This window comes from Lissotriton helveticus, chromosome 3_1, assembly GCF_964261635.1.
Source record: "Lissotriton helveticus chromosome 3_1, aLisHel1.1, whole genome shotgun sequence".
Lineage (NCBI taxonomy): Eukaryota > Metazoa > Chordata > Amphibia > Caudata > Salamandridae > Lissotriton > Lissotriton helveticus.
The window spans coordinates 90,684,636-90,710,624 of record NC_136061.1 but is presented as its reverse complement, the minus strand read 5'-3'; the positions used below and the strand labels follow the sequence as shown (position 1 = coordinate 90,710,624).

At 43.7% G+C, this 25,989-nt stretch overlaps 1 protein-coding gene across 3 annotated transcripts in view; it reads right to left on the bottom strand.

The window, feature by feature from the left end:
- Positions 1-9,780: 9,780 nt before the first annotated feature.
- LOC144822140 (uncharacterized) overlaps positions 9,781-25,989 on the bottom strand; it is an 82,566-nt gene continuing 66,357 nt past the window's right edge. For all 3 annotated transcript variants that reach the window (XM_078679288.1, XM_078679289.1, XM_078679290.1), the window contains one exon: positions 9,781-11,505. In XM_078679288.1, coding sequence (XP_078535414.1) covers positions 10,586-11,505 — 920 coding nt within the window. In that variant the 3' untranslated portion in view covers positions 9,781-10,585. The remainder of the gene's footprint in view (positions 11,506-25,989) is intronic.

Here is a 25,989-nt window from a genome sequence, read left to right as displayed (position 1 = left end):
TAAAATCTGTCATTTTGGGAATTGGTATCTCCTTTGCACATTAAAAATAGATTTGGAATGCATAAGAGTCTCAAAGTGACAGGTAACTCTAGATCGGAGTGTGGTGGCACAGAAAGAAAGAAATGGATGTCAGCGAGTGGTAGCAGCACCTATATAGGTTACACATATTTTTGGAGTGGAACGTCTTCAGTACAGGACTGCACCCGTGCAGCCTTGGAATGGCTGAAAAAGTGCCTGGATCCAATCTGGGGAGTATTCAAAAGTTGAGGAATCGGCAGTTAGAAGTCTATCAGAAACCAGAATTTTCTAGGTGTTAGTAAACCTAGCCAAAAGGCGGAAGAGCGCTGTTCAAGGTCAAAGACAAGCATAAAGTTAAAGTGTTTAAGATGTAGTTGGGTTATGGACAGTTAATGCATTGTGATGTAGTGATCTTTAACTCTGTTTCACCCCGGAAATGACGATGGAGCTGCATGTTAATGCCTCCCCTGGGTGTTAACGTCAGTTCCTTTCTTTCTGCACCTTCGTACATGAATCAGTTGACAAGTTTTTTTTCTTCAAAATTGTTCTTTTTTGCAGTGTGCAAAGGAACTATCCCCCCCCCCCCCAGCACCCTCCCCCTCCATAAAATTACAGGGTTTAAGCCTTTTAGGGACTTTCGCAAATAGGTGCCTGTGACAAGTTGCCCCCAGGAATGCCTCAGGCGATTGGGTTTAGGGCACAAATCCTCTGAGGAGTGTGGTTGGGCTCTTATGAATCGAAGGCAAGCTGCAAATGCCCACCACGCCACTCTCTGCTCGATAAATTGTAAGGACATCAGGGTGCCGCTTGGTCTTGCTCCAAGTCCACTGCTGAGGAGCCGATTCTGCAGCTGATCCTGAAGCACCCAGAGTTTCTGGGCCCATCAGCGATATTACAACATATTGAGGTCTTTAGAGAGACCATGTTGCAAATCTTTGACACTCTTCCGGCTCCCTCTGATTCACCTTCTGGATCCAAGAATACGCAGAGTCCACCAGTCAGGTTACTGCTGGGGCCACACATGTTGCCAACCTTGCTTACTGAACCCACCCGGGATTCTGCTCTGATGTCAGAGCAGACTTCCAATTTGCACCAAAATCCATTGCCGATTCCGTTACCATCAAAGCTGCTTGAGTACAACCCTGTTCTAATAGCTGCGCTGTTCAGCTGTTCACTGATATAATATCAATGGCTAAAACATTGACGTTCAAAATATCGGAAACAAAATATAGACTACAAAAATATTGACTCCCATACCTACACAGGTAAGTAAAAAACAAAATCCAATCAAAAATATCGATGTAAAAAATATCGATTTAAATATATATATATATATATATATATATATATATAAAATATTATATATAAAATATTAATATTAACAAAATAAATTACATGTGATATACATTTTAACAAAATAACAAATAAACTTAATAAAAAAACACACAATGTATATATATAATTTAAAATAATTAAACTCATTTATTTTAAAACTTTAAAATGATATAAAAATAATATATATATATATATCTCAATTCAAAATATAAAAAACATTCTATAATAAATGAAAACATAAAACTGTTCAAAATTTAAACAAAAATTTCTCATGTACAATCAGTGCAACAGTAGTGAAAGTGTTGGATAGAAAAATAATTCAATATACTATTCCAACTCCAGGGAGTGCAACAGTAGGCAAAGTGTTGGATAGCGGAGGGGCAAACATTATTATTCCAACTCCAGTGAGAGCAGCAGTAGGGGAAGTGATGGATAGCTGAATGACTATTCCCACTCCAAAGAATGCAACAGTAGGGAGAGTGTTAGATAGTCGAGGGGTAAAAATTATTATTCCCACTCCAGTGAGTGTAACATTAAGGAAAGTGTTGGATAGCAAAGAGACAAAAATTACTGTTCACACTCGAACAGGTAAAACAAAAATAAAAAAAGATACATTATTTAAAAAATCATAAAAATAAATAAACTATATTTAGAAATCACAAATCAAATATATTAAATATATAAAAAGAAAAAAATATGAATAATTACATATAAAAAACAACAAATAATATATAACACATTTATAATAAAAAACCTTACAAACAGGAAAATATTTACAAACAAATAAATTAATTAATAAATATATTTCCTACCCTATAACACCACACCAATAACAAAACACTTCAACATTTCTAATTACATTCCCCCAAAATTAATATAATTATTAATCAAATTTAAAAATATTATTAATTTAAAAAACGAATAAGCATTAATTCACTGTACACACTTTAACACTATGATATCCACAACACGCACCTAAATTAAACTCTAAAATAATAAAAAGCAATTAAAACTTATTTATAAATGTAAAACTTACTTATTAACAAAATAATTAAGTAATTAAAATGTATTTAAAACCCACCCTTTTCCCTGTTAAAAGTAAAAACAGACAAAAAATAAACAATGACCCAAAATACATATTAAATAATTAACATTAATTAACTATATATTAATTAATCAAATACAAATGACTTCCCACCCTTTACTGCTATGAACACCAAAACACACACCTAAAATATATTACACAATTACAATGATTACCAAATAATTAAAATTAATTAACATACAATTATTAATTAATCAATTAAAAATAAATTACTTCCCACCCTTAACACCTATAAACACCACAATACACACCTAAAATAGATGACACAATTAACCATAATTAATTACTAATTAATTACAATTAGCCAATTAATAAAAAATTCTAAATTTCTTCCTACCCTTAACACCTATAAACCCCACAACGCATACCTAAAATTAATTGCACAATTACCATAGTTACCAATTAATTTAAATTAATTAAAAAATTAATTAATAATAAATTACTTTACACATTACACATTATAACATCTCAATTAAACAAATATTAATAAAAAAAAATCAATACATGTAATATAATTACATTACTTCCCACCCTATTTCCCTATAAACCCACAACCAGCTACGGAACGAAAAACGTTTTTTTTTTAATAACTACTAAAATGTAACACATATATTTAAATACAAACAATTCTTATACAAAAAACATACAGTACATACAAATAAAATGTATACTAAAATACACAACATTAATAAACAAACAATATTTTTAACTATATTTTTGCCAACGATATTAAACACTTCGATATTTTTAAAATCAATATTACTTACCTTAAGTCAATATTCTTGACCACGATATTCTTGCTGTCGATATTTCTGACCCACGATATTTGCAACTCAAGATTTGTGCAACTCAATATTTTTGATTTGATATTCTGTCTCTGCACCGCTGCATCCAACTAAGCTAATTCATCTCAACCATGACCGAGGTCATGCCCTGAAGCCACTTCTAGGCACCCGGCTCCAATCTAGTCAAACTACAGAAAGCTCTGAGCCCCACTCCAGTGTTCCAGCAACTTTTTGTTTCCAACTCTGATTAAAGTCAACCATCTTTTGAAGATGACAGTGGTGGTTATAGGGATTATATACCCCAGACAATGGAGAAGGAACTGCATGATCATTTTGAACCTGGAGGTGCCCATTTGAACAAAATGGTGTTGGCATGAAAATTGAGGCCAACCAGTGAAGGACATTGCCAGGGAATTCTCCATTTGAGATTTCAGTGTGTGTAGGAAGGGGTGATGGTCGACTGGGGGAACAGTCGGAACACCGCAGTCCTAACTTCCGGTGTTCCGACTGTGCAAGAGCAACCATGCTTGCCTTAACCACGCATATGCCTAAACCACATCCATGTATGGTTAAGGCACTGTATGATATAGCTGCTGCATGGCTGGAAGACAGTAAAGACGGAAGCAGGAAGACACTGGTGAGGTGAGCGGGGGTTTTAGTAGTTTAAGGGACAGTGCAGGGGTGGGGGTCCGGTAGTGTAAATAAAGGGGAAGGGTTTAATGCTTTAGGGCAGAAGCAGGGGAATGGATATGTAGTCGAGTAGGTTTCAGGGCAGTGGAAGGGGTTGAGGTAGTATAGGGGACAGAGCAGGGATGGGGTAGTGTAAGTAAAGGGACAGGGTTTAGGCTTTAGGGCAGTGAGAGGGGAATGGGTTGTTAGGGTAGGTTTCAGGACAGTGGAAGGGGTTGAGGTAGTAAAAGGGACAGGACCGGGTAGTGTAAGTAAAGGGGCAGGGCTTTAGGGCAGTGGGAGGGAAATGGGTACTTGGGGTAGTTTTTAGGGTTGGGGGTTGCGGTAGGTTTCAGGGCAGTGGAATGGGTGGGGTAGTTTAAAGGACAGAGCGGGGGCAGGAGGGCAGTGTTAGTAAAGGAGCAGGGTTTTAGGCCTTAGGGCAGTGGGAGGGGAATGTGTAGTCAGGGTAGTTTTTAGGGCTAGGAGGGTCGGGTAGGTTGCAGGGCAGTGGAAGGGGTTGGGGTAGTTTAAGGGACAGCGTGGGGGTTGTGTAAGTTAAGGGTCAGGATTTTAGGCTTTAGGGCAGTGGAAGTGGAATGGGCAGTTGGGATAGTTTTTAGGGTTGGGGTTCGGGTAGGTTTCATTGCATGGGAGGTGTTGGGTTGTTTAAGGGACAGCATATGGGTGGGGGTGGTGTAAGTAAAGGGGCTTTAGGGCAGTGGGAGGGGGATGGGTAGTCACAGTAGTGATTAGGGCTGGGGGTAGATTTCAAGGCAGTGGAAGGGGCTGGGGCAGCACGGGGTGGGTTGGTAGTGTTAGTAAAGGGGCAGGGTTTTAGGCTTTAGGGTAGGGGAGGGGTATGGGTAGAGTCAGCACGGAGGGTGGGGTGATGGGGCATTGTTAGTAAAGGGGAAGGGTTTTAGGAACAGCGCTGTGTGGGGGGGAAGGGATTAGTGACCAACTTAGCTACACATACCCCTTTACCATTCATGCCTTTACAACGAAATTGTGTGGTAAAGGAATGCGTAGTTATGACGCATTTGTGGTTTGGGCTGCGTGGTATAGTCTTGCATGGTTTAACCATGCGTGCGTCTATCAGACAACCTGTCGACTGCGTCAAAGGCAGCTGAGAGATCCAACAAGATCAGGAGGCAGGGTGTCTTCATCTGTGGTTAGGATGGCATCTTCTATGATGATTAAGGTAGTGGTTTCCATGTTTTAGTAAATGTCCTGCCTGACCCACATCCTTGGAGATTTAGACTATCTTTTACTCCTAAACAAACCAAACAACAGATTTTTGGGGGGATTGGGAGTCTGTTGAACCAAGGGATCAGTAATGCTTGGTTTGCCAATATAATAAAGCTGAGACTTAGGAATGGTCGGCCATATGTGAAACTGAAGCTTACACCACTGAGCTATCTTTCCAGACAGGCTGTCCTCACCCTTTAGGAGAGAAGACTAAATTGAGCAATTAAGTTGCATCTCAACTTTTACAGGCCTGAAAAGTTCTCTTGTAATGATTAGAATTAAATCCTCACTGATACACCTTGATGTTCCACAAAGTTTGCTTTTCCTTGAGGCATCAATAACTCCAGTGGTGATGGGGGAGCGTTTGTAGAAGAAGATTACATATTCAATTCACCCGGCAATCCCCATTGTCCCTGGATTTGACCTCCTTTCAGCAGGCCCAAGTCCCTGAGTGAACATCCCAAGATCTCATAATGGGAGATTACATATGTGTATATCATATTTGTTAACGCAGGAACTCCAGGTTCCTTAACCCCTCCCATGCTCATGACGAGCTCAGCTCGTCATGAGGCCAGAATCAGAATGGGACACAGCCTGTAGCCAAGTGAATTCAGTGCCCTGTAACACTAGATTTAAGCCACGAGACCTACCTCTCTTTGGAAGAAGGGATACCAAGATATCAGGAGGGGGGAGTCGATCTCTCCACTGGTATGATTATGTACGGTGTAGAGGGACTGTTAGGGAGAAAAATTTAAACTACAGGTTGTTGTGAGACTGACAGTGGAATGGAAACTTATTCACCACCTTTTGAGTCTATTTTGCGAGTCCAAGAAAAAGAAAACAAAAATAGATCTGGCTTTGGCAAACCGGTGATTTAGTGTTTGTTAACGTACGCAATAATTAAAAGTGTAAAAGTAACAAAAAAGTAAAAATGCTGTTGCCTAAAGATGGTTTGCATGTTTGCTTAAAAAAAAAATCCCCATTGGAAAGCAGGGATTGGTCCACTAGCCATCCACATTGAAGTAGGTTAATCATTAGGCTGACAAAACAAAATGCCTTTACTCGCAGTTAAGAGAGCCAATGGCTGAAGTGGGCTAAGTCACTGCCCCATGCTGTAAACTATGGAGAGTGAAAGCAAACTATGAGTGAAACCTCACTAAACAAAAGCCCCTGACTATATATACTAATGGATGTATTTTAATTATTATTGTTTGTGGAGAAAACAATAGGCTGGAACAACTTATGCTGTCTATATGCCAGTCCTGATAATGAAATTCTTATGTCTGGTATTAGCCAGAAGGAGAATTGATATGACCAGCCACAACCCAAGGTGCCATCGCTGTAAGCGTGGCTCAAAGATTTTCTTGAATGGCTAATGGCCGAGGAGCTGCACATGCTTAAGACATGGTCAAAGTGTACGGCTGAGGAACACGTGACCACCTGCAGGAAACTGATACAGACTCCGTTACCCTCACTGGAATCCTGGTTCATTAGATACAATGTTCTTCTCTATTTATTTACTATCTTGCTATGTTGGTTGATTTAAGGATGCAGATGTTCAGTTTGAAGAGTGAATGAATAATACCTCTTGCTGATATAAAGATGTCACTGTAGGCACTGGTGGTCCTCCGCAATGGCGGAGGAGCGTCAACCCACTGGCTCAGAGCCAGCAGCTAAAAAATAAAACTATATAGCACTATGGTTTTGCTTTTTTTTAGCTGCTGGCTCTGAGCCAGCGTGTGCAGGGAGGGGCGGCCCGTGGCATGACAGGAGAGAGAAGGAGTGCTATATGCACTTCTAAGGGCATCTCTGTTTGGCCGGCTGTCTCGGGCCTGCCAAACACACGCGCACATAGGTTTCTCCCCCCTTGCTCCATTACACAGCTGGGCTGGAGAAACTGCACAGCCTCCCTGTCTTGGGGGGTGGGCTTTTTCACTCCGCTCAGGCCAATCCCCATGCTGCAATCTTGCTAGAGAGAAGCACATAGATTGGATGGGAGCTGTGATGCTTTCCCAGGGACTCTTGGACAGGCATTGCAACAGAGGAGTGCGAGGCGGCCGGCAGCACCAGGTAAGTGGTTTATTTAGTTTATTTAGTATTAACCCCCCTGCTGCGCGCTCCCCCCCCCCACGTTCTTCCCACTGCCCACTCCAACCAGTATTTCTTAGTGTTGGTCACCACTGACTGAAGGGGAGATGCTCTCCTTTGTTCACTTTGTGTTTTAGTACCAATAAAAAGCTCAAAGAGAAAAATAAATTACTTTAGTAGGTTGAAAACACCTTGACTTGGGGCTCAAGTTCTCCTAAAGAATTTCATGAGAAGGCACAAGAAATAGGACTAAATTAGATACAAATTCATGATTTCTTTAGAGTAAGCTTAAAAATGTCCACTGTTGCTACAAGGTGATGGGAGTCTGCTTGCAATAAGTCTTACGATTGGCAATCGTTCGGTGTAGCACTCCAACCCAAGGTGTAAGTATTATTGGTTTGCAACCGAATTCCAAAACAATAATAATTTACTACCATTTTTAAAGTGGTGGTAACCTATTCACAAATGGGAAGGGGTCTCCTTGGAATCCTTTCCCCTATAATAATGTTGATAATTTATTTTATGAGAGCAGGCAGTGGTCCGAGGGACCAGGGTCTACTCTTAAAAAATCTTTTTAAACTCATCCTGGTTTTTCCCCCCCAAATACAGCAAGTTTTCCTTTGCAGGAAAACTGTCTGCATTAGGGAAAAAAAATGTATTTCTTTATTAAAAAAAAAATCACAGATCTGGTGGACTACTGACCTCAGCAGGCCACCACCTTTGTAATGGCTGCGATTCCTAAGGGGTTGCAAATTGCAATCTACCTCATTATTATTCATAAGTTAGGTCGATTTGTGGCCTACGAGGAATCGCTATTTATGAATAAAACGTTTCATAGGTTAGGAATACCGAATTCCTAATTGCAATTCAGAGAGTACATCTGGCCCAAAGTGAGTACAAGAAGCACAGTTAATAGTGACTTTTACCAAGGCAAGCTGCACTTGTTCGGAATACATATTCCAGTTATGAAATAATAGAATGCAGAAACTGTGAGCCAAGCGCACATGACCTCTGCCCCATTTAGTCCCTCTTGCCAAATTAACTCCAGGGTCTCCCAGCTAGACATCAGCACTGGCATACAAACACCCCAGGCAACCACAAACAGCCCTCAAAGACCAACAGCATTCCCTCTAAGACCTTTTGCAGCCATCAGAGACACTAAACCTTCATGTAGACACCAGCAACTATCCCAAGAGAGCCTCATCCCATCTTAAAACGCTCTCACTATGTGATAGAAGCACTGGTTGCACTGCTGTACGTGAGGGATGCAAACTCAGAAGACTCCGCTCCTCTGATCAACAAACGATTTGCCATGGTGACGGGGTGGTGGGAAAATTTAGTACAAAGAGCATGGCTATTAACATGGCTTGTAAACTGCCCTTCTATAACAGACACAGCTAAACGTAAATCTACCCCTGTGATGAAGCCTTGAGATCAATCCGGTTGATCACCAAACACAAACTAGGAACAGTGAGGACATTCCGGACCTTGCAGGATAGATGACCATTTGGCTAAGACCCTAAAATGTGAAATACTAGACTGAGGTGAGGATTTGTCAGTAGAGCTTGTTTGGATTGGCTGCCTCGCACCCAACTGTAACATGATTCCATGCTCTGCTCACCCTCACCAAATGTGGAACTTGGCACAAAGGTCCCATTCCATTTTCTCAATACTCTCCTGTCACCATACTCGTTTCTCCTCCCATCTCTTTTCAAAGTTGTCAAGCAAGTTTGGGGCTCTTTCAAAGCCAACACGCATTGACCTGGCCACAAGCACTCTATTATGATGGAGCGGTCGATGATGCCAAATGCAGCCTACCGGTCCTGTTAAATCAGTGCACCAACACGCCTGAACCTGCATATGCCCCGAGATCATCAACGGCAGCCAGAAACACCAACTAAGGCTAAGGTTGGAAAGAACTTCATCTCTACCTCTGTTCAGCATGAGATCTTACATTTTCAATTAATACTCTGCTATATAACCAAGAATAGCATTATGGAAGTCTTCCAATGGTACAGCCTGAGGGCCTTAACATATCTGACCAGTGATTCACTTACATATAAAGTGACTGACTCTTGATATGCATGCCTTATATGATGGGGTCACTTTTGTGTTGGACATTTGCGTTCTTGAGCTTGATTAGGAATATGTTCTGCAATTATAGCTGAAATGTAGTGCAAGCGGACTTTTCAGTGCCACTTTTACAAATGAAACGAGTGGCTAAGTTAGACCCCGATAAAATGGGAATGCTACTGTGATTTGTGTGTAAGTTTTGATGGTCGCCAATTCATTTTAGTCTGTACAGGGGATACTGACTGTACACACAGTGATTTATTTTCTTGCACAGGAGTAAATATCACCAGCTGCTAAGGTAGCATATTTATTTGTCGCACGGGGAGGCAGCCCTCACAGATTTTACTTGAGCACATTCATAGCAGGTATTCAGTCATTCATTCATTTATTCAACAATGGTACTGACTGCTGTGGTGAAGCAGCGATTGAGTTATAATGGTGTGCAAGAATCCTTGGTTGAGGAAATGAACCCGGTTTATTTTTTGAACAGCAAGATAGTCTAGCAGCAGGAGGGCTGGTTGAGAAAAGTTGCATAAACAAGGGATTTCTGTTGATGAGATACCAACTGTGTAAATACTGAGGTCTTGCGACACTCGATCACAATATTGGTTTCTGCCCGGTGAAGCTATGGTAGGATGATTCCAATTAATGGACAGCTTGAAAATCTGGGCCCTGCAACATAAAGTGGGTGCTGCTTGTGCGTAGGAATGCGATCCTGTATTGGACTCTTGTGGAATACGTAGATGGTACTTACAGAAGAGACACCATAGTTTGTCCCAAGACAAAAAGTGTCAATCCTTTACATCATTCTGAGATGCACGTTTCAGGTGACAGTGGCATGCCACAACACAACTTGTTATTATCAAGAAGATACCTAGACAATGCTAAAGTAGTCAATCTGTCTCAGCACTCTGAGCAGTGGAGTACCAATAATGGCACCCTACATGTTTTTGATTATTGAGAATATAGTACCGATTTGAATGATGTGGCACCTCGGAAGTGTATTTAATACCTATTGAGGACATGCTCATTAGCTCTACCTGTGCTGCTTTCTGTGTGAGACAACATGGACATTAAATATATCCAGTTCACTTGTTTAAAACCTGGCGGGATATCAATGCTGATATTCAAGGGAGATGAAGCAGATCTGTAGAAAAAGTGACATTCTCAAGATGCTCAAAGAAAATTGGAGGCTCAGTAGCCCATCCCAACCCTGCCCGGTATTTAAGGAATGTATTGTTGTTGCTCTACCATGGATTCTTTATGTCGGATGACATATTTCTGACGGTTGATTCTCTCTGGCATGTATTTGTTGGTGCCTCCTTAAAGAAGATGAGTCAATAAACCGCCTTTCACACACAGTACAAATATAAGGTTTCTCGCCTGTGTGCATGCGCTGATGCTTGATGAGGTGTGGTACCTGCCGGAAACTCTTTCCACATTGGCTACATGTATATGGTTTCTCACCACTATGTATTCTCTGATGTCTTTTCAGGTTTCCCAGGTCACTAAACCGTCTCCCACATTCATTACATACGTGTGGCTTCTCTCCGGTGTGAATCCGCAGATGAATTGTCAATGCTTGCGAGTACCTGAACCCCTTCCCACATTCAATACACAAGTAGGGTTTCTCTCTTGATGTTGCTGTCCCCACACTGCTATTTTGTGGCACATAATCCATGACTGGAATGAACCTCATTGTTGAGTCATGACATTTCTCTCCATTGTATTCTTGTTGGGGTTTGTCCAGCTTTGTAGAGTAATGGAAGTTTTTCTCACATTCACTACATGTATATTGTTGCTCCCCATTGTTTACTCGCTGATGGGCAATCTCAGTTGACTGACTAAAACATTTACCGCACTGGCTACAGATCCACATTTTCAAACTAGTGTCTATTTTCTGATCTGAATTCGGGGTAGTAGACTCACTGAAACTCTTCTTCTGGTCAATCCAGATATATGGTGTCTGTTTTTGGGGTCCTTTATGTTGGGCATGATTTGGACTCCTTTTTGAGCTGCTGCAATACTCCATACTTGGACCCACTTCTTCAACTGTGCTGCTCCCGTGGTGGTTTGTAATGTCCACATTCTGACTAAAGCTTCTTTCAAATCCGCTGGTGTTGCATGCTCCGTCATAGCCACTTGCTTGTTGTCCTGTAGAATTCAAAGGTTTGTTTACACCTTAGGCACAGACAAAAAAGAAGAATCATTTTACCAATCATAAGTTAATAAATACTTTGAAATCAATTGAGCAAACAACTGTTTCTAATGTATACTGCAGACATGGGTGATGCAGCCCTTTAGTCAAAATAGGGAAGCAACAGTGCCACATTTTTACAACTGCATCACCAAATTACACACATTACAGTCCAAGGTATCCAACTGAGCAATAGGAAAATGCTACTTACCAGTATGTATCTGTTCTTGGCATGTAGAGCTTCAGAGTTACACACTATGCATAGATTGCCATCTAGTGTTGGGCCCCGATGTTTGCACTTATTTTTGTCCTGACAAGTCTTTGGAAGTCACAAGATAGGGGACTCCTCCTTTGGAGTACATTGCGCATGGGCATTGGCTCCATCCTTAGATTGTTTTTCGCCAGCAGGGAAATGATGGAGCTTTGTAAGAAAACAGGAAGGATGCTCATGTAAGCTGTATCTAATTAAGATAATACTGGAACAGATAAAAGTAGACGGGGAGGCGGGTGGGCGTGTGTAACTCTGCAGCTCTGCATGCCAAGAACAGATGCATACTGGTAAGTAGCATTTTCCGTTCGAGGCAGATGAGCTGCAGATTACACACTATGCATAGATTGTATAGCAGTACCCCCTGCTAGCGGCGACCACCAGTATCTGTTGCAATAGTTTGAAATAGTGTTTTACAGTACATCCTGGCCCACAGTAGCTTGCTATTTAGTCTGCACATCTACACAATAGTGTTTTGTGAATGTGTGTGGTGTAGACCATGTAGCTGCTTTACAGATATCAACTCAATTCAATTAAATAAAAACTTAATTTCGGTCAATATGACCTAAAAAGTACAAATACAATACATACGAATACTGTTGGAGCTACAAGAAAAATAGGGTGCATGTGGTGAAAAACAGGTAATAAGAACAAAAGTAGGCATTGCTTGACACACATTTGTGGTTGGTGATTTTCGGGCTCAGTTATAAGATGCCCTCTAATCTAATTACTCTACCAAAAGAAGGACACAACAGATATAGCGATGGATTGTTCAAAACAGAAGACAGTACTTCACATTTGAAAGTGCATAGTGCAGAATAAATAAATAATTTAGATAAGAACAATTTATCCTAAAAGCATAATCACAAGTACTACCTACAAAACACTTAATTAATTTTTTGCGGTAGTAAACATTGCCTGACACGAGAGTCCCCACAGTACAGGCTACTCCACCAATAAATTGTCAAGTCTGTTATAACAGTACACTACTCGAGGCAGGGAAAAATACTGGCATTTAAAAAGAAATCCTTAAAACATGGTGAATAAATACATTAAAAAGTAAATTTTTCCTAGAGCATAATGATAGATAATACATATAAAGCTCTGGTACAGCTGGCCATTGGACAATAGGACCTGAATGTAAAAAGAAGGGTGTTCATAGGTGGAAACTTTTTCCGAATAGTTGGTAATGTAAAGGGGTCCTCAAAGGTGCCCGATTTCATTCAAGCGGAACCATGATCTAAACTCTTTAGGACGGTTTTAAGAGTGCTCTGCGGGTACACCACATAGGAAATAGGAAGCCTTCTACTGAGTATACTATTGGGATACTACAGTCTTGTTTCAGTATCCTGAAAGCCTCAGAGCAGCGCCTAGTTCCTAGGTTTCTGCAATTGCCACCGTTTTCTTGCTTTATGATAACCAGGGCAGCTAAAAAACACGTGCAGGACTGTCTCTGCAGGGCAGTCACATGCCGGGCACTTTAAAACTTGCGGACCCCCCACTTGTGTGTAAAGGAGCGGAGGGGCAGAGCCCCATGTCATAACTGTAGAAAAAGCTTTCTAGCCGCTGCCGGCTTAATATCATCCAAGACCGGCTCAAAGCTGAAACTATTCTTGATTTCTAGAAAGACTGAGGTTAGCTTGCCTACTCGGGGGGTTACTATAAAGCTGTGCTAGTTTGAACTCCCCATAATGGTCTTTTAGCAATTTCCTGGAGAGTAGGGTACAAGCGAGCTCCGGGTCTCCCTAGAGTTCCCCCGGCCCCAAACTAGCTAGCATGCGTTTGATGTACGCAAACCACAGCAGTTTGGCTGCCCCCGCAGATACATCACTACTTTAAGTTCTTCCCTGTAAGCTACAAGTTCTGGGGTAACCCACAGGCGCCACCAGTATAATAAGGGTCTAAGATTAGATTAGTCGGCAATTGCCCTTACTCCCAAGTCTAATCGGAGCGTAATGAGCGGGATGCTCCGTGGGAGATTAAGCAACTGTCTGAGGAAGTTATTCTCTGTCTGGGTTAGGCCCTCAGAACTACAGTGACCTCATAATTCTGCGCCATATAACGCCCTTACCTGGGCTTGAACCTTATAAATTTCAATAGCAGGGATCACTGGTTTATGGCTTTACTTACAAAAAACCTTCATAATACCACCCGACGATTGTGCCAATTTCAGAGATTTTATCTGTGCCCCCAATCAATAGTCTCTGTGATTGTGATGTCAAGATAATCGAAAGAGGAAACTCTCGAGGGGTTTGCCATTTAAGGATGGATTTACTCGGGTACTTTTTGTGGTGTTTAACGTCATAAAAATAGTTTTCTGTAGATTCATTTCTAGTCCTCTTTCTCTACAGAACGCTTCAAATCTATTGAGTACCCTCTGGATCCCCATGGGTGATTTGGATACTATTAAGGTATCATCGGCAAACATCATTGCTGGGATTTTGAGTGATGCCAGCTTAGGGGCCTCAAGATCTTTCTCTGCAAGGAGGAAGTCTATTAAACCATTTATATAGAGGCTAAAGAGAGTGGGGGCAAGCATGCAGTCCTGTCGAACACCGCGTTTAATCGGGATGGGAGCTGTTAACTTTCCCTCCTTGCCAAACCTAATTTGGGATGAAATTATCCTCGTGCAGCCGCTTTATACGTTGAGATAGGTATGCTGGAACCCCCATCTTATGGAGGACTGCCCACAACTTTTCCCTTGGGACCAGATCAAAGGCTGACCTCAGGTCTACAAATGTTAAGTAGAGGATGCCACCCTCCAGACACACGGTCTTCCAGTGTAATAATTGTAGCCTGAGGATTTGGTCCAGTGTGGACAGTTTTTCTCTAAACCCAGCCTGTAGGGGGGAAGGAACTTCTGTTCCACCATCCAATTGTAACCGAAGCACCAGCACACGGGCAAAGATTTTTTGCGTAATGTCTATGAGGCTAATCAGCCTATAATTGGTTGGCATTAGCGGTGAGCCCGTTTTATAGATGAGGATTATTTCGGCTCCAGCCAACTAGGAGGAATCTTCATGACTTGGAATATGGCATTGAATAACACCCAGAGGTATGGTGCCCAAACTGATGGTTCGCTGCGAAATAATTCCCCGGGGATTTTGTCTAATCCGGGTGCTTTACCTGGAGCTACCGTATTTTAGAGAGAGCTCCTCTAATCTCATTTAGACTTATGCTAGGGCTATCGGCATCATATTCATTATTATGCCTTGTAGCGGACGAATGGTCAGACCCCACAGAGCATCCCTTAGTTATCTCATCTTTCAGTATCTCTCCCCTTGAATAGAGAGATTCAAAATGGTCCCGCCAGACCTCTGCCTCCAGATTCAGCCATATCGGTGATTTAGCACCGGAACTACCTGTGTTAACGACTTTCCAGAAAGTCCTCATATCCCTGGAACCCAGAGAGCTTCTCATAATATCCCACTTATCAATTTGCCACCCTTTTTAAGCCTCATTAACAGCGGCCTTATAGGCCGTTCTTGATGTTTTAATTAGGGAACGGTCATTGGCCTTGATGGGCAATACCAAAGATCTTTTGGCTTTACGACAATGTTCATTGTACCAAGGATGGGGGAGTTTCAGGTTTGGCCGGGTAATTTTTGAGGGATAAAAAAAAGTCTAGTGTGACTTCTCCTAGCTTACCATGGTTCGTGGTAACCAGCTGAGAGTCTATACTGTCCCCATTGATAGATATTGAGTTATATGCAGTCAAAAGCACCAGAGTTAATGTTTCATATAAGGCACTAAGTCTATCTTGTGATTGACTAATATCTGACCATCGCACTCTTCTCCTACAGTTAGAAAGTATCAGCCTGTCATCGGTAGGATTATATATATATGTTTGTGGCGCTCCCGGGATTGAGGTCATTAAGTTCAAGTACTAAAGCATTATGGTCACTATAGAGCCGTGGTATAACTTGGAGGTCGATTAACCTGTGCCAGGATTTGGAGTCAATTAAAATGTAATCTAATAGAGAACCTCGCTCATTTCTAAGGAAGGTATAATTACTCGACGTTTTGGACGGTGTTCTAACATTGCAAGCTTTTAAGGAGTGTTTCAGGTCAAGACAGTTCATCTGCATCACCAGAGGGCACCATTTTTTAACTGGAGGGCATCTAGACTCCGGGATAGACCAATATTTGTCCTTATCATACAGGCTTTCATGGAGCATTTTCTCGAGTGGCTCAAACTGACAATTGAAATCCCCTCCAATGATCACCATGTTATTATCTGCAATGGTGGCTAAAAAAGTACTTAGATCTTCCAGCGTTTTTGACTCCTTACCCTGGATAGCTGGTCTGGAGTACACATTTATGAGGGCTATATAGGTCTTTGGTGGGAAATACAGTATGACACACAGAATGTCGTTAGAAACTGTGCCGATCTGTTTAGCCGTGCATCCCAGATGGACTCTCACCCATGTACTGAGGCCTCCCTTTTTCCCCCTGAAGTTGCAGGAATGTTAAAAGCGGCGAAACCAATTTTGAAGTATCCCCTCTGGCCCATATCTCCTGGAACATGCAGATCTCATGTTGGTCAATAAAAAGGCCCCAATCTGGGTCATCTAGCTTGCTATTCTGACCCGCTATGTTCCACGATATTACCCGTGTCCGTGGGCGATTGGGGCAGTTGGGATTATTAGCCACTGGGGGGATGGATTGTAGTGGGGCCTTATCGGTCCCTCTAGTTGAAGGAGGTTTTAGATTATTAGTCAGCACCGTGTCACAGCCATCGTGGGTGGAATCTGGGGAGCCGCTCATGCTCCCACAAGGTTTACCTTCCCCACGGGGCGTGCAGGGTCCTGTATCAATAACTCTAACCTTAATTGCCGTTGGGAAGAGCCGTAATTAGTCCTTCTAGGCTACTGTACCTATTTGCTGTAAGAATATTTAAAACCGGTTGCTTTGGCCACTACTGGTCCTGGGGTGGTCTCTCACAATTATTGGCATCATCTCTCCAACCCCGCTCATAGTGCCTTATATCTTGGTGAACCCTTTTAGGGGGATAAAAGTAACCCAATGGGAGGACTTGGGTAGTGCCTGATTTTTTCCCATCCTCTCTAGATATTAATTTTTGGACCATCAACGGATTTCTAAAATGAATTACTATGCAATCTCCATGCAAGTTCTTTGGTCATCTGCCTATCCAACCCACCCTACCTGTGGTTAAAACCTCTTCCACAATGTCATATCTAAAGTGCCTGTGGTTTGCAAGCCAATGGACACATTTATTCTTTAGTTCCTGATGAGATTCGTATTGGTCCCTTCTGAGTTCAGGTATGCCTGCAAGGATGAGGACATAGGGGGTTGATGCAGGAGGAAGATTAATGACTGGGCGGGGAGAAGGCGGGGGAGAGTTGTCTTTAGTGGCATTTATGCGTGTGGAGGCAACCGACCCTGCCTGCTGTCTATTTAGCTGCCATTGTCCTCTAGGTGTATGAGGTAAAAGTGGACATTTGGCTTGACTACGTGTGGCAGTTGGTAGCCTCACAGTACTATCTCTAGTAGAAGCCACCAGTTGGTGTCTCTCTCTATTGGGTGCTAATAGCGGAAGGTGCTCACTGGATTTGGGGTCTGAGATGGCCACTGCAGTAATTGCAGTGGTCTGATCTCGTATTCTAGGTTCGGGACCTACGTTACCATGAATTGCCCCCCTAGTGCTTGTCCAGTCATTAATAAGTAAGGTGAACCTGTCAACCCTTTCTTGAAGAGGTATAAGTTCATCCTTAACTAGGTCCCTTATTTGGTTCTGCAGGTCCACCACTAGCTTTGTGACCCACACTGGCTGATCGCTTGTGGTTTCAATGCTGTCTTCTAGATCACCATTCCCAGACTTCCCATTATCAAATGTCGCTCCTATGGGCTTCTTCCTTCTTACTACTGGTTTTGCTTTGGGTTTAGGTTTCCCTTTTTTACCAGGTCGAATAAGTATATCTGCCCTAGTTTGCTCAGGGTTGACTTCTTCAGTTATTGATGTTTGGTCCCTAGGAGAGTCAGTTATCGAGACCCTTAAGATTTGTGAAGTGCTGGAGTTAGTCAATGGGATTTCAAGGTTTGGAGTCAGGGACAGTCGTCTCTCTGTCCGTTCTAATTCAGTGGCCACGGCTCCAAGAGCCTTTTCCAACATCCTGTCAATAGAGGTTGGTTTGGTGTTGGTTTTAGGCATAGGCAGGGCCTGTTTCTTTTCAACAGATTCGTCTCCCCATTCTAAAAGGTCTCTAGGTTAGACTCTAACGTTGATTGAATACTCCGATTTAGAGTGGGCACTAGTATTTAATATTACAAATAACCACTACGGGACTCCATGTGGATGCACAACCAGCGTACACTAGATTGGCTGTTAGAGGAACTTATGATGGGGGACACTATCTTGGACCAACACACTTGGGGCACCTGATTCTATAAACCGATTATATCAAGGCCTATGCGGACGTAGCTCGATAAAAAGAGATTAAAACATATGCAATCCAAAACTGCTCAGTATTTCTAAAAAAATTCAATAAAGAATAACAGTGGATCTATAGAAAAAATCAAGCATGCACATACAAAAATAAGTGCAGAGTGCAGAGTCCAATCTTGTTAAGAGCATATAGTCATTTAGGTTGCAAACTACAATTGGATTTAATAGTTCAATGTGTGTCAATGTTCAAAAAGTTCCAAATGCCTACAAATTAACAACGCTCAAGGGGCCCAGTCACGGTACCTTACTTGATAATCCCGAGGATTGAAAATTAGAGGGATGGCCCAGCCCACCTCTGGTGGGCGCGGATGGGCCCGCCCTTGGCCCGCGCAGCGGACGTTTGCGGATGCTTTTCAGGGCCTTCAGGCGCGACGCGGCGCTGATGACGGTCCTCCAGCTGCTGGGGCTGCTGGACAATGGAGTTCCTGGACTCCATTTAGCCCCCAGGGAAAGATGCAGGCTTCTAGATATCATCTAAGGGACTGTTCCCTAAAAATGCCATTGAAGCCCCTATCTTTCTTGTAGAGTGGGCTTTAGCAGGAACAGATAATGTACATTTAGCTTTGTGGAAGCAAATTTGTATGCATTTGACAATCCATCTAGCTATACCAGATTTTGATATGAGGTTGCCTTTGTGTGGTGGTGAGAAAGACACGAAAAGTTGTTTGGTTTTACGAAAGGGTTGTGTTCTTTCGATGTAGTAAAGCAATGCTCTTTGTACATCTAAGGTATGAAGATCTCTTTCTGCGACTGTTTGTGGCTGCGAGAATACAGGCAGCTCCACAGATTGATTGAGGTGGAAGGGAGATATTACTTTAGGAAGGAATTTAGGATTAGTTCGGAGAACAACCTTATTATGATGCATCTGCAGGAAAGGTTCCTGAATGGTTAGTGCTTGTAGTTCACTAACTCTTCGTAGAGAGGTAATAGCTACTAGAAAAGCAACTTTCCATTTTAAGAATTGTAGCTCACATTTATGTAAAGGTTCGAAGGGAGGTCCCATTAGCCGTGTGAGAACAATGTTTAAATTCCACACAGGTGAAGGTGGTGCTCTGGGAGGTATTATTTTGTTGAGGCCTTCCATAAAGGCTTTTATGGCAAGTACTCTAGTACTCTGAAAAGGGATAGATGTTGTCTATTTTGTAGATATGCCGCCATGGCAGCAAGATGCAGTCTAATAGACGTGTAGGCCAAGTTACATTTTTGAAGGTGTAGTAAGTAGCCTATAATGTGTTGAATAGACACAACTAGGGGATTGATGATGTTGTTATGACAATATATTACAAAACGTTTCCACTTGGCTGCATAGCATGCCCTAGTGGTGGGACGTCTAGCTTCTTTAATAACGTCCATACAGTCAGGGGGAAGGTTAAGGTACCCGAATTCTAGGACCTCAGGATCCAGATCGCAAGGTTGAGCTGATCTGGGTCCAGGTGTCTGATTTCTCCATGGTTCTGGGTTAAGAGGCGTGGAGATAGGTATAGCTTTTGGTGCGGTACTACGGAAAGTTCTAGCAACGTGGTGTACCACGGTTGTCTGGCCCAAGTTGGAGCAACTAGAATGAGAGTTAGGGAATGTTGCTGTAGTTTGCACACCACTAGTGGAATCTGCTTGACCAGTTCATCCATATCGCATTGCCTTTGGACAGTGGGTGTGGATATCTGGCAGCGTAGCTTGGGCATTTGGCGTTTTCGTGGGTGGCGAGTGGTCTATCTGAGGTTGTCCCCACATTTGAAAGAACGGTTGAGAAACTTGTGGCTGAAGTTCCCACTCGTGGATCTGTTGTGTCTGACGGCTCAACAGATCGGCCATGGTGTTTTGTACCCCTGGAACATGTTGGGCTAAGAGGAAGATGTTCTGAGGTATAGCCCACCTCCAAATGTTCTGTGCCAGCTGAAAGAGTTGCAGAGAGTGTGTCCCGCCTTGTTTCTATATGTAGTACATGGCTGTCATGTTGTCTGTGCGGACTAAGACAGCCTTGCCTGATATTTGCTTTTGGAATGCTTTTAAGGCTAGGAATATGGCTAGTAACTCCAGGTGGTTGATGTGGAGTAACTTTTGTTGCAGTGTCCACCTGCCCTGCATGAGCTCCCCAGCCGGAGAGCGATGCGTCCGCTGTAATGACTATTTGAGGACTGGCTCTAGTAATGACTATTTGAGGAACTGGCTCTAGGACCGGTCACCTTTTGGAAAGGTTTTTGGTGTTCCACCATTGCAGAGAGCGGTGAGTTTGACCGTCCACCAACACTAGATCTGTTAATTGACCTTGAGCCTGGTTCCATTGGCGTGCTAAGCACTCTTCAAGAGGACGCATCTGGAGTCGTGCATGAGGCACCATGAATAGACAAGAGGCCATCATCCCTATGAGTTGCATGAACACTCGAGCTGGAAGAGAGTGTTCTGGTTGAAATTTTGTTAGAAGAGCTTGCATGTTTGCTATTCTGGCAGGAGAGGGATAAGCTAGCGCTGTTGGGGGGTTTATTGTGGCACCGAGGTATTGTTGTATGTGGGAGGGTTGCAGATGGGACTTGGTGTGGTTTACTGTGAACCCCAGGTCGTGGAGTAGTTGGATGGTGGTGTGAGTGTGTTGTACACACTGGCTGTGTGAGCTGGCTTTTATGAGCCAGTCGTCGAGATATGGGAAGACGTGAATGTGTTGTCTTCTTAAGTGTGCTGTCACCACCGCTAGGCACTTGGTAAACGCTCGTGATGCTGTTGTGACTCCGAATGGGAGTACCTTGAATTGGTAGTGCTGACTGTCCACTACAAATCTGAGATACTTTCTGTGAGCGATGTGAATGGGAATGTGGAAATAGGCGTCCTTGAGATCTATGGTAGTAAGGAAGCCGTTTTGTGAAAGAAGAGGAAGGACCTGCTGCAGTGTGACCATGTGGAAGTGGTCTGATTGTATGTATAGGTTTAGGGGTCTGAGGTCTGGAATAGGTCTTAGAGAGCCGTCCTTCTTTGGGATAAGAAAGTACAGGGAGAAAACTCCCTAGTTTTGTTGGTGCAGGGGAACTAGTTCTATTGCACTTTTTTGTAAGAGGGATATTACCTCCTGCTTTAGCAGTAACAAATGTTCTTGTGACATTGGATGCTGTTTGGGTGATATGTTTGGGGTGGTAGATGTTAGTTCGAGACAGTAACCCGATTGAATTATTTGTCGCACCCACATGTCTGGTGTGATGTTGGTCCAGACAGGAAAGAATTGTTGCAGTCTTCTCCCGACTGGAGTGAAATGATGCGGGGGAAGTGGTGGGAAGTCATTGGCAGGGGTGGAGGCAGAGCGGGAGTTGTTAGTTTTGCCTCTGCCTTTGTTATTGTTACACCTGTAACCACCTCTTTTTTAGCCTCTAGTGAAGGTGGATTGGGTAGGGGTTTTGTAAGAAGTGGAGTGGCTATCCGAGGAGTAGCCTCTGGTGGTGCTTCTGTAGGATGAGTGACGAAAGGAGCGTCTGGGAGCTTGCGACTGCAAGGCTCTCATAGATTTAGCTGTGTCGGTATTCTTTTTCATTTTCCCAAGGGATACATCAACGTTAGGGCCAAAAAGGTGTTGCTCATCAAATGGTTGATTGAGGATGTAATTTGGACTTCAGGTTTGAAACCTGAAATGCATAGCCCAGGCATGCCTACGCAAGAGGACACTGGTGTTAATTGCTCTTGAAGCAGTATCTGCCGCACCTAGGGCACAACGGATGGAGATATTGGTGATAGTTTTACCATCTTGTATGAGTTAATTGGCCCTATTTTTATATTTGTCTGGGAGATGCTGCATTATGGATTCCAGCTCATCATAATGTGCCCTGTCGTACCTCGCTAATAGTGCCTGAGTATTGGCGATGCGCCATATTTTTGCTGCCTGTGACGCTGTTCGTTTGCCAGAGGCGTCCAGGAGTTTAGACTCCTTATCTGGTGGGGGGGCCTCACCTGATGTTTGGGAATCTGCTCTTTTTCGCACAGTGGAGACTACAAGGGAGTGTAGGGGTGCAGGGCCTTTAATGTAGACTGGATCTGTAGGGGCAGCCTTATACTTTTAGTCGACCCGGGGGTCGATGACTCGAGCCCTGACTGGATCTTTGAATACCTCTGGTGCATGCTTAATGACCCCCTTAAGCATGAGTAGAATTGAGGTGGACTTTTGTGTAGTGTCAAAAGTGTCCATGAGCAAATCTTCCTCCACAGGGTCTGTGTGCAGGTCAACCCCATGGTATTGGCCAGCTCTATGGACGAGTTGGTTAAAGCCCATAGTGTCCTCTGAGGAAGGAAAGGACTGGAGGGGTATATGTCATCTTGTGGCATGTTAGGGACGTCTGGGGTGCTATAATCATCATAGGGGTCAGGGGAGTCAGGAGGAAAAGGCTACCTTAGTGGTTCATTGTCCGCACCGCCCCCTGTATCATCAGAGGTGTTATCTACATCATCATCATCTTCTACTGGAGCAGGGGATGGTGTAGGAGAGTGATGTGGTGGAGGAGGAGGAGGAGGAGGAGGAGAAGAAGGGATCCTTAATGGAGAGGTGACAATGTCTCTCTTTTTAGGAGGAGGAGTTGGTGCAGGCGCATCTAGTGGTCGTTTCTTGGAGCTAAGAGTCAAGTGACCAGTTTTGGGAACCATTACAAGGGTTTTTTGCGTAGGATCTGGTCAAAATAGTTCTTCTGTGGAAGGTAGATCCTTCGGTGCGGAGTTCTTTGGTTCCGTAGGGTTTTTCGGCACCGACTCGGTAGCAGTTTTATGCTCTTTTGGCTTCGAACCGTGACTTTTTGGAGTGTCTTTGGCCAGTGGAACATGTTGCTTCCTCGGTTCCAAGGCCTTTTTCGACTCCGAGGCATGGGAGTCGGGCCCTTTGGTGGCAGTTTTTTGGTCGGCTCCAATGTGTTTTCGGTGTTGAAGAGCCGGTGCCATTCTTAGGTACCGAGTGCTTGGATGTCGAAGCAGCAATCAGCATGGATGAGGAAGAGGATGGCTTCTTTTTTGCTGCCGGCAGGCGTGTGTCAGTACCGGGGGTAGGCTGACTCGAGCCCGAGGCGCCTGAAGGCTTAGTAGGCTTCTTTACCGAGCCCGAAGGCAGAGCATGGGAAACAGTCTCTTGGTGTGCACCTGGTCCCGAAGGTGAAGGTGTGACTGAAGCCTTTTTTGCGGGTGTCGAGGGAGGGTCGGGGTCGACGTGTGTACTTACGACCCGCTGTGCCGGAGTGATGTTCTCGACGTCCGAGTCCTCTGCCTCGGAGTCGCTGACGATACCGTCTTCGACCCGCTCCTGTTCTGGCACGTCGACGCCCTCTTGGTAGATGTCGTCAGGGAACGAAGATGATGAGCGAGCCATGGTCCTTCGAGCTCTTCGGTCCAGATTTGTCTTTTTGGAGCGGAAGGAGGCGCAAGCTGAACAGTCTCCGGCCTTGTGCTGTGGTGAGAGGCAGAGGTTTCACACCTCATGTAGATCAGTGTAGGGAAACTTCGACCCACATTGAGGACACTTCTTGAATGGCGTCCTTTCCATGAGCCAGAAGATGAGGCCCAGGTAGGCCCAAAGGCCTTCGTCGACGACTGGAATCAAAGATTTCGAAGTTGTTAAGACTCGCGTCGATTGGGCAACGCGTGCAAGACAGTATCGTCGAAAAGGGTGAGAATTGCACGCCGAAGAAGAATCGATCCAAACCGGAGCGCAGAAAACACATCTGAGGCCAAAGGCGGAAAGAAACAATCTAAGGTTGGAGCCGATGCCCATGTAATCCAAAGGAGTAATCAATCAATCAATCAATCAATCAAGGACACTTATAGAGCGCACTACTTACCCGTAGGGTCTCAAGGCGCTGGGGGGAGGGGGGTGCCGTTACTGCTCGAACAGTCAGGTCTTCAGCTTCTTCCTGAAGGAGAGGTGGTCTTGGGTCAGGCGCAGGTCGGTCGGGAGGGAGTTCCAGGTCTTGGCGGCCAGGTAGGAGAAGGACCTTCCTCCTGTCGTTGCTCTTCAGATGCGGGGGACGGCGGCGAGGGCGTGGTTGGCTGATCGGAGGTGGCGTTTGGGAGCGTAGAAGTTGATTCGGTTGTTGAGGTAGCTCGGGCCTTGGTCGTGTAGAGCTTTGTGTGCGTGGGTGAGGAGGCGGAAGGTGATTCTTTTGTTGACGGGGAGCCAATGCAGGTCTCTCAGATGTCCGGAGATGTGGCTGGTTCGTGGGATGTCGAGGATGAGTCTGGCAGAGGCGTTCTGGATCCGCTGGAGTCTCTTCTGGAGCTTGGCGGTGGTCCCGGCGTAGAGGGCGTTGCCGTAGTCCAGTCGGCTGGTGACGAGGGCCTGGGTGACGGTCTTCCTGGTCTCGGTGGGGATCCACCAGAAGATCTACTCCACCAGAAGAGTACTCACTATCCCGTGACTTCCTAAGACTTTCCAGGACAAAAACAAGTGCAGCCATCCAAGCCCAACACTAGATGGCGATCTATGCATAGTGTGTAATCTGCAGCTCATATGCCTCGAACATATTGTTTTCATTTCACACTATATAACCAGTGCTTCCTTGCATTTGCATTTTATAGGACATGTTACAAACGGAATTGCATACATGTCATTGATTGATGTATTTCTATTAATCTTAGTGAGCATGGAAAGAGTAGTACAAATTACTCATCCTAGTATTTACTGTACTGTTATCTCATAACCCCCCCTTTGTATATTCCTATGTGATAATTCTAGTGTTTAGCAGGAAAGGGCACTGGAGCACTTCAAGAAAAATAAAATGGAGCCAAACGCGCAGTCCTCTACCTACCAACGTGATCTTGCCTCCTGGATTCCTTCTGGTTGCTTTCTCGTAAGAAACATATATAACCTTGTGTGGGGCTGACGGAATGATCATATAAACAAAGCAGCGCTGTTGTACTACAAGAACTACTAGGTGAATGAGGAAAGCAATACTTGTCTATAACAATAGATTTGTGACTTGTAATGTAGGTTCACCTGCTGTGCATGCTCCTGTCTCGGGTTCAGAATAACTTCTTTTTCTCTGCAACTTTTGTTTCAGTTTTAGGTGTGCACTGAATAAGTTGTGAATAAAATTCCGGAAGCACACAATGTAAAGGGCTACAGACTGCACCTTAGACGTATGCCCCTGCCAAGCACAGTGTTGTCATCAATGATGTCATTTCAGACGTTACAGCGATGTTACCAATGACACAGAAAGTTGTGAGTATTGTGATATACGAGGTAATTAGCAGTGGATGGCGAGGCGCGAGTTATAGTTACTTTGAGGCACAAGTCATAGTTACTTGAGATAACTATAACTGGTGAATTTCACTGGTTTTAAACAGTATGTTTAAACTGACTATGTCAGTTATTTTTTAATATGAAGTAAGATATTACAATTCCTAACTATAACGTCACTTTAACCTTTAGGTTTCTTCAGTGAATTTCTATGGGTTTTTTTTGATAATCAAGTTTATTGAATTTTTAAACCACAAATTCATAAAGGCATCAAGATCAAACATAATATCATACTTGACATACACATGTAGAGCGACAAAGATCGGCGAATCAATCAGCAGGGTAAAATCATACAGAGGGTTAACCCAGAAGACAAACGACACGTATCCACTCCTCATGATAGCAGGTTGAACCATTTGCCCCAATCTTTTGGAAAAGTTTGGGGCAGCCCCGGGCTTCGAAGAGGGGCTCCTCCTGATTGCCACACCAGTCCACCCCCAGTCTCTACCTCCGCACAGTGGGGGGCTTGGCCTGGGACCACAGAG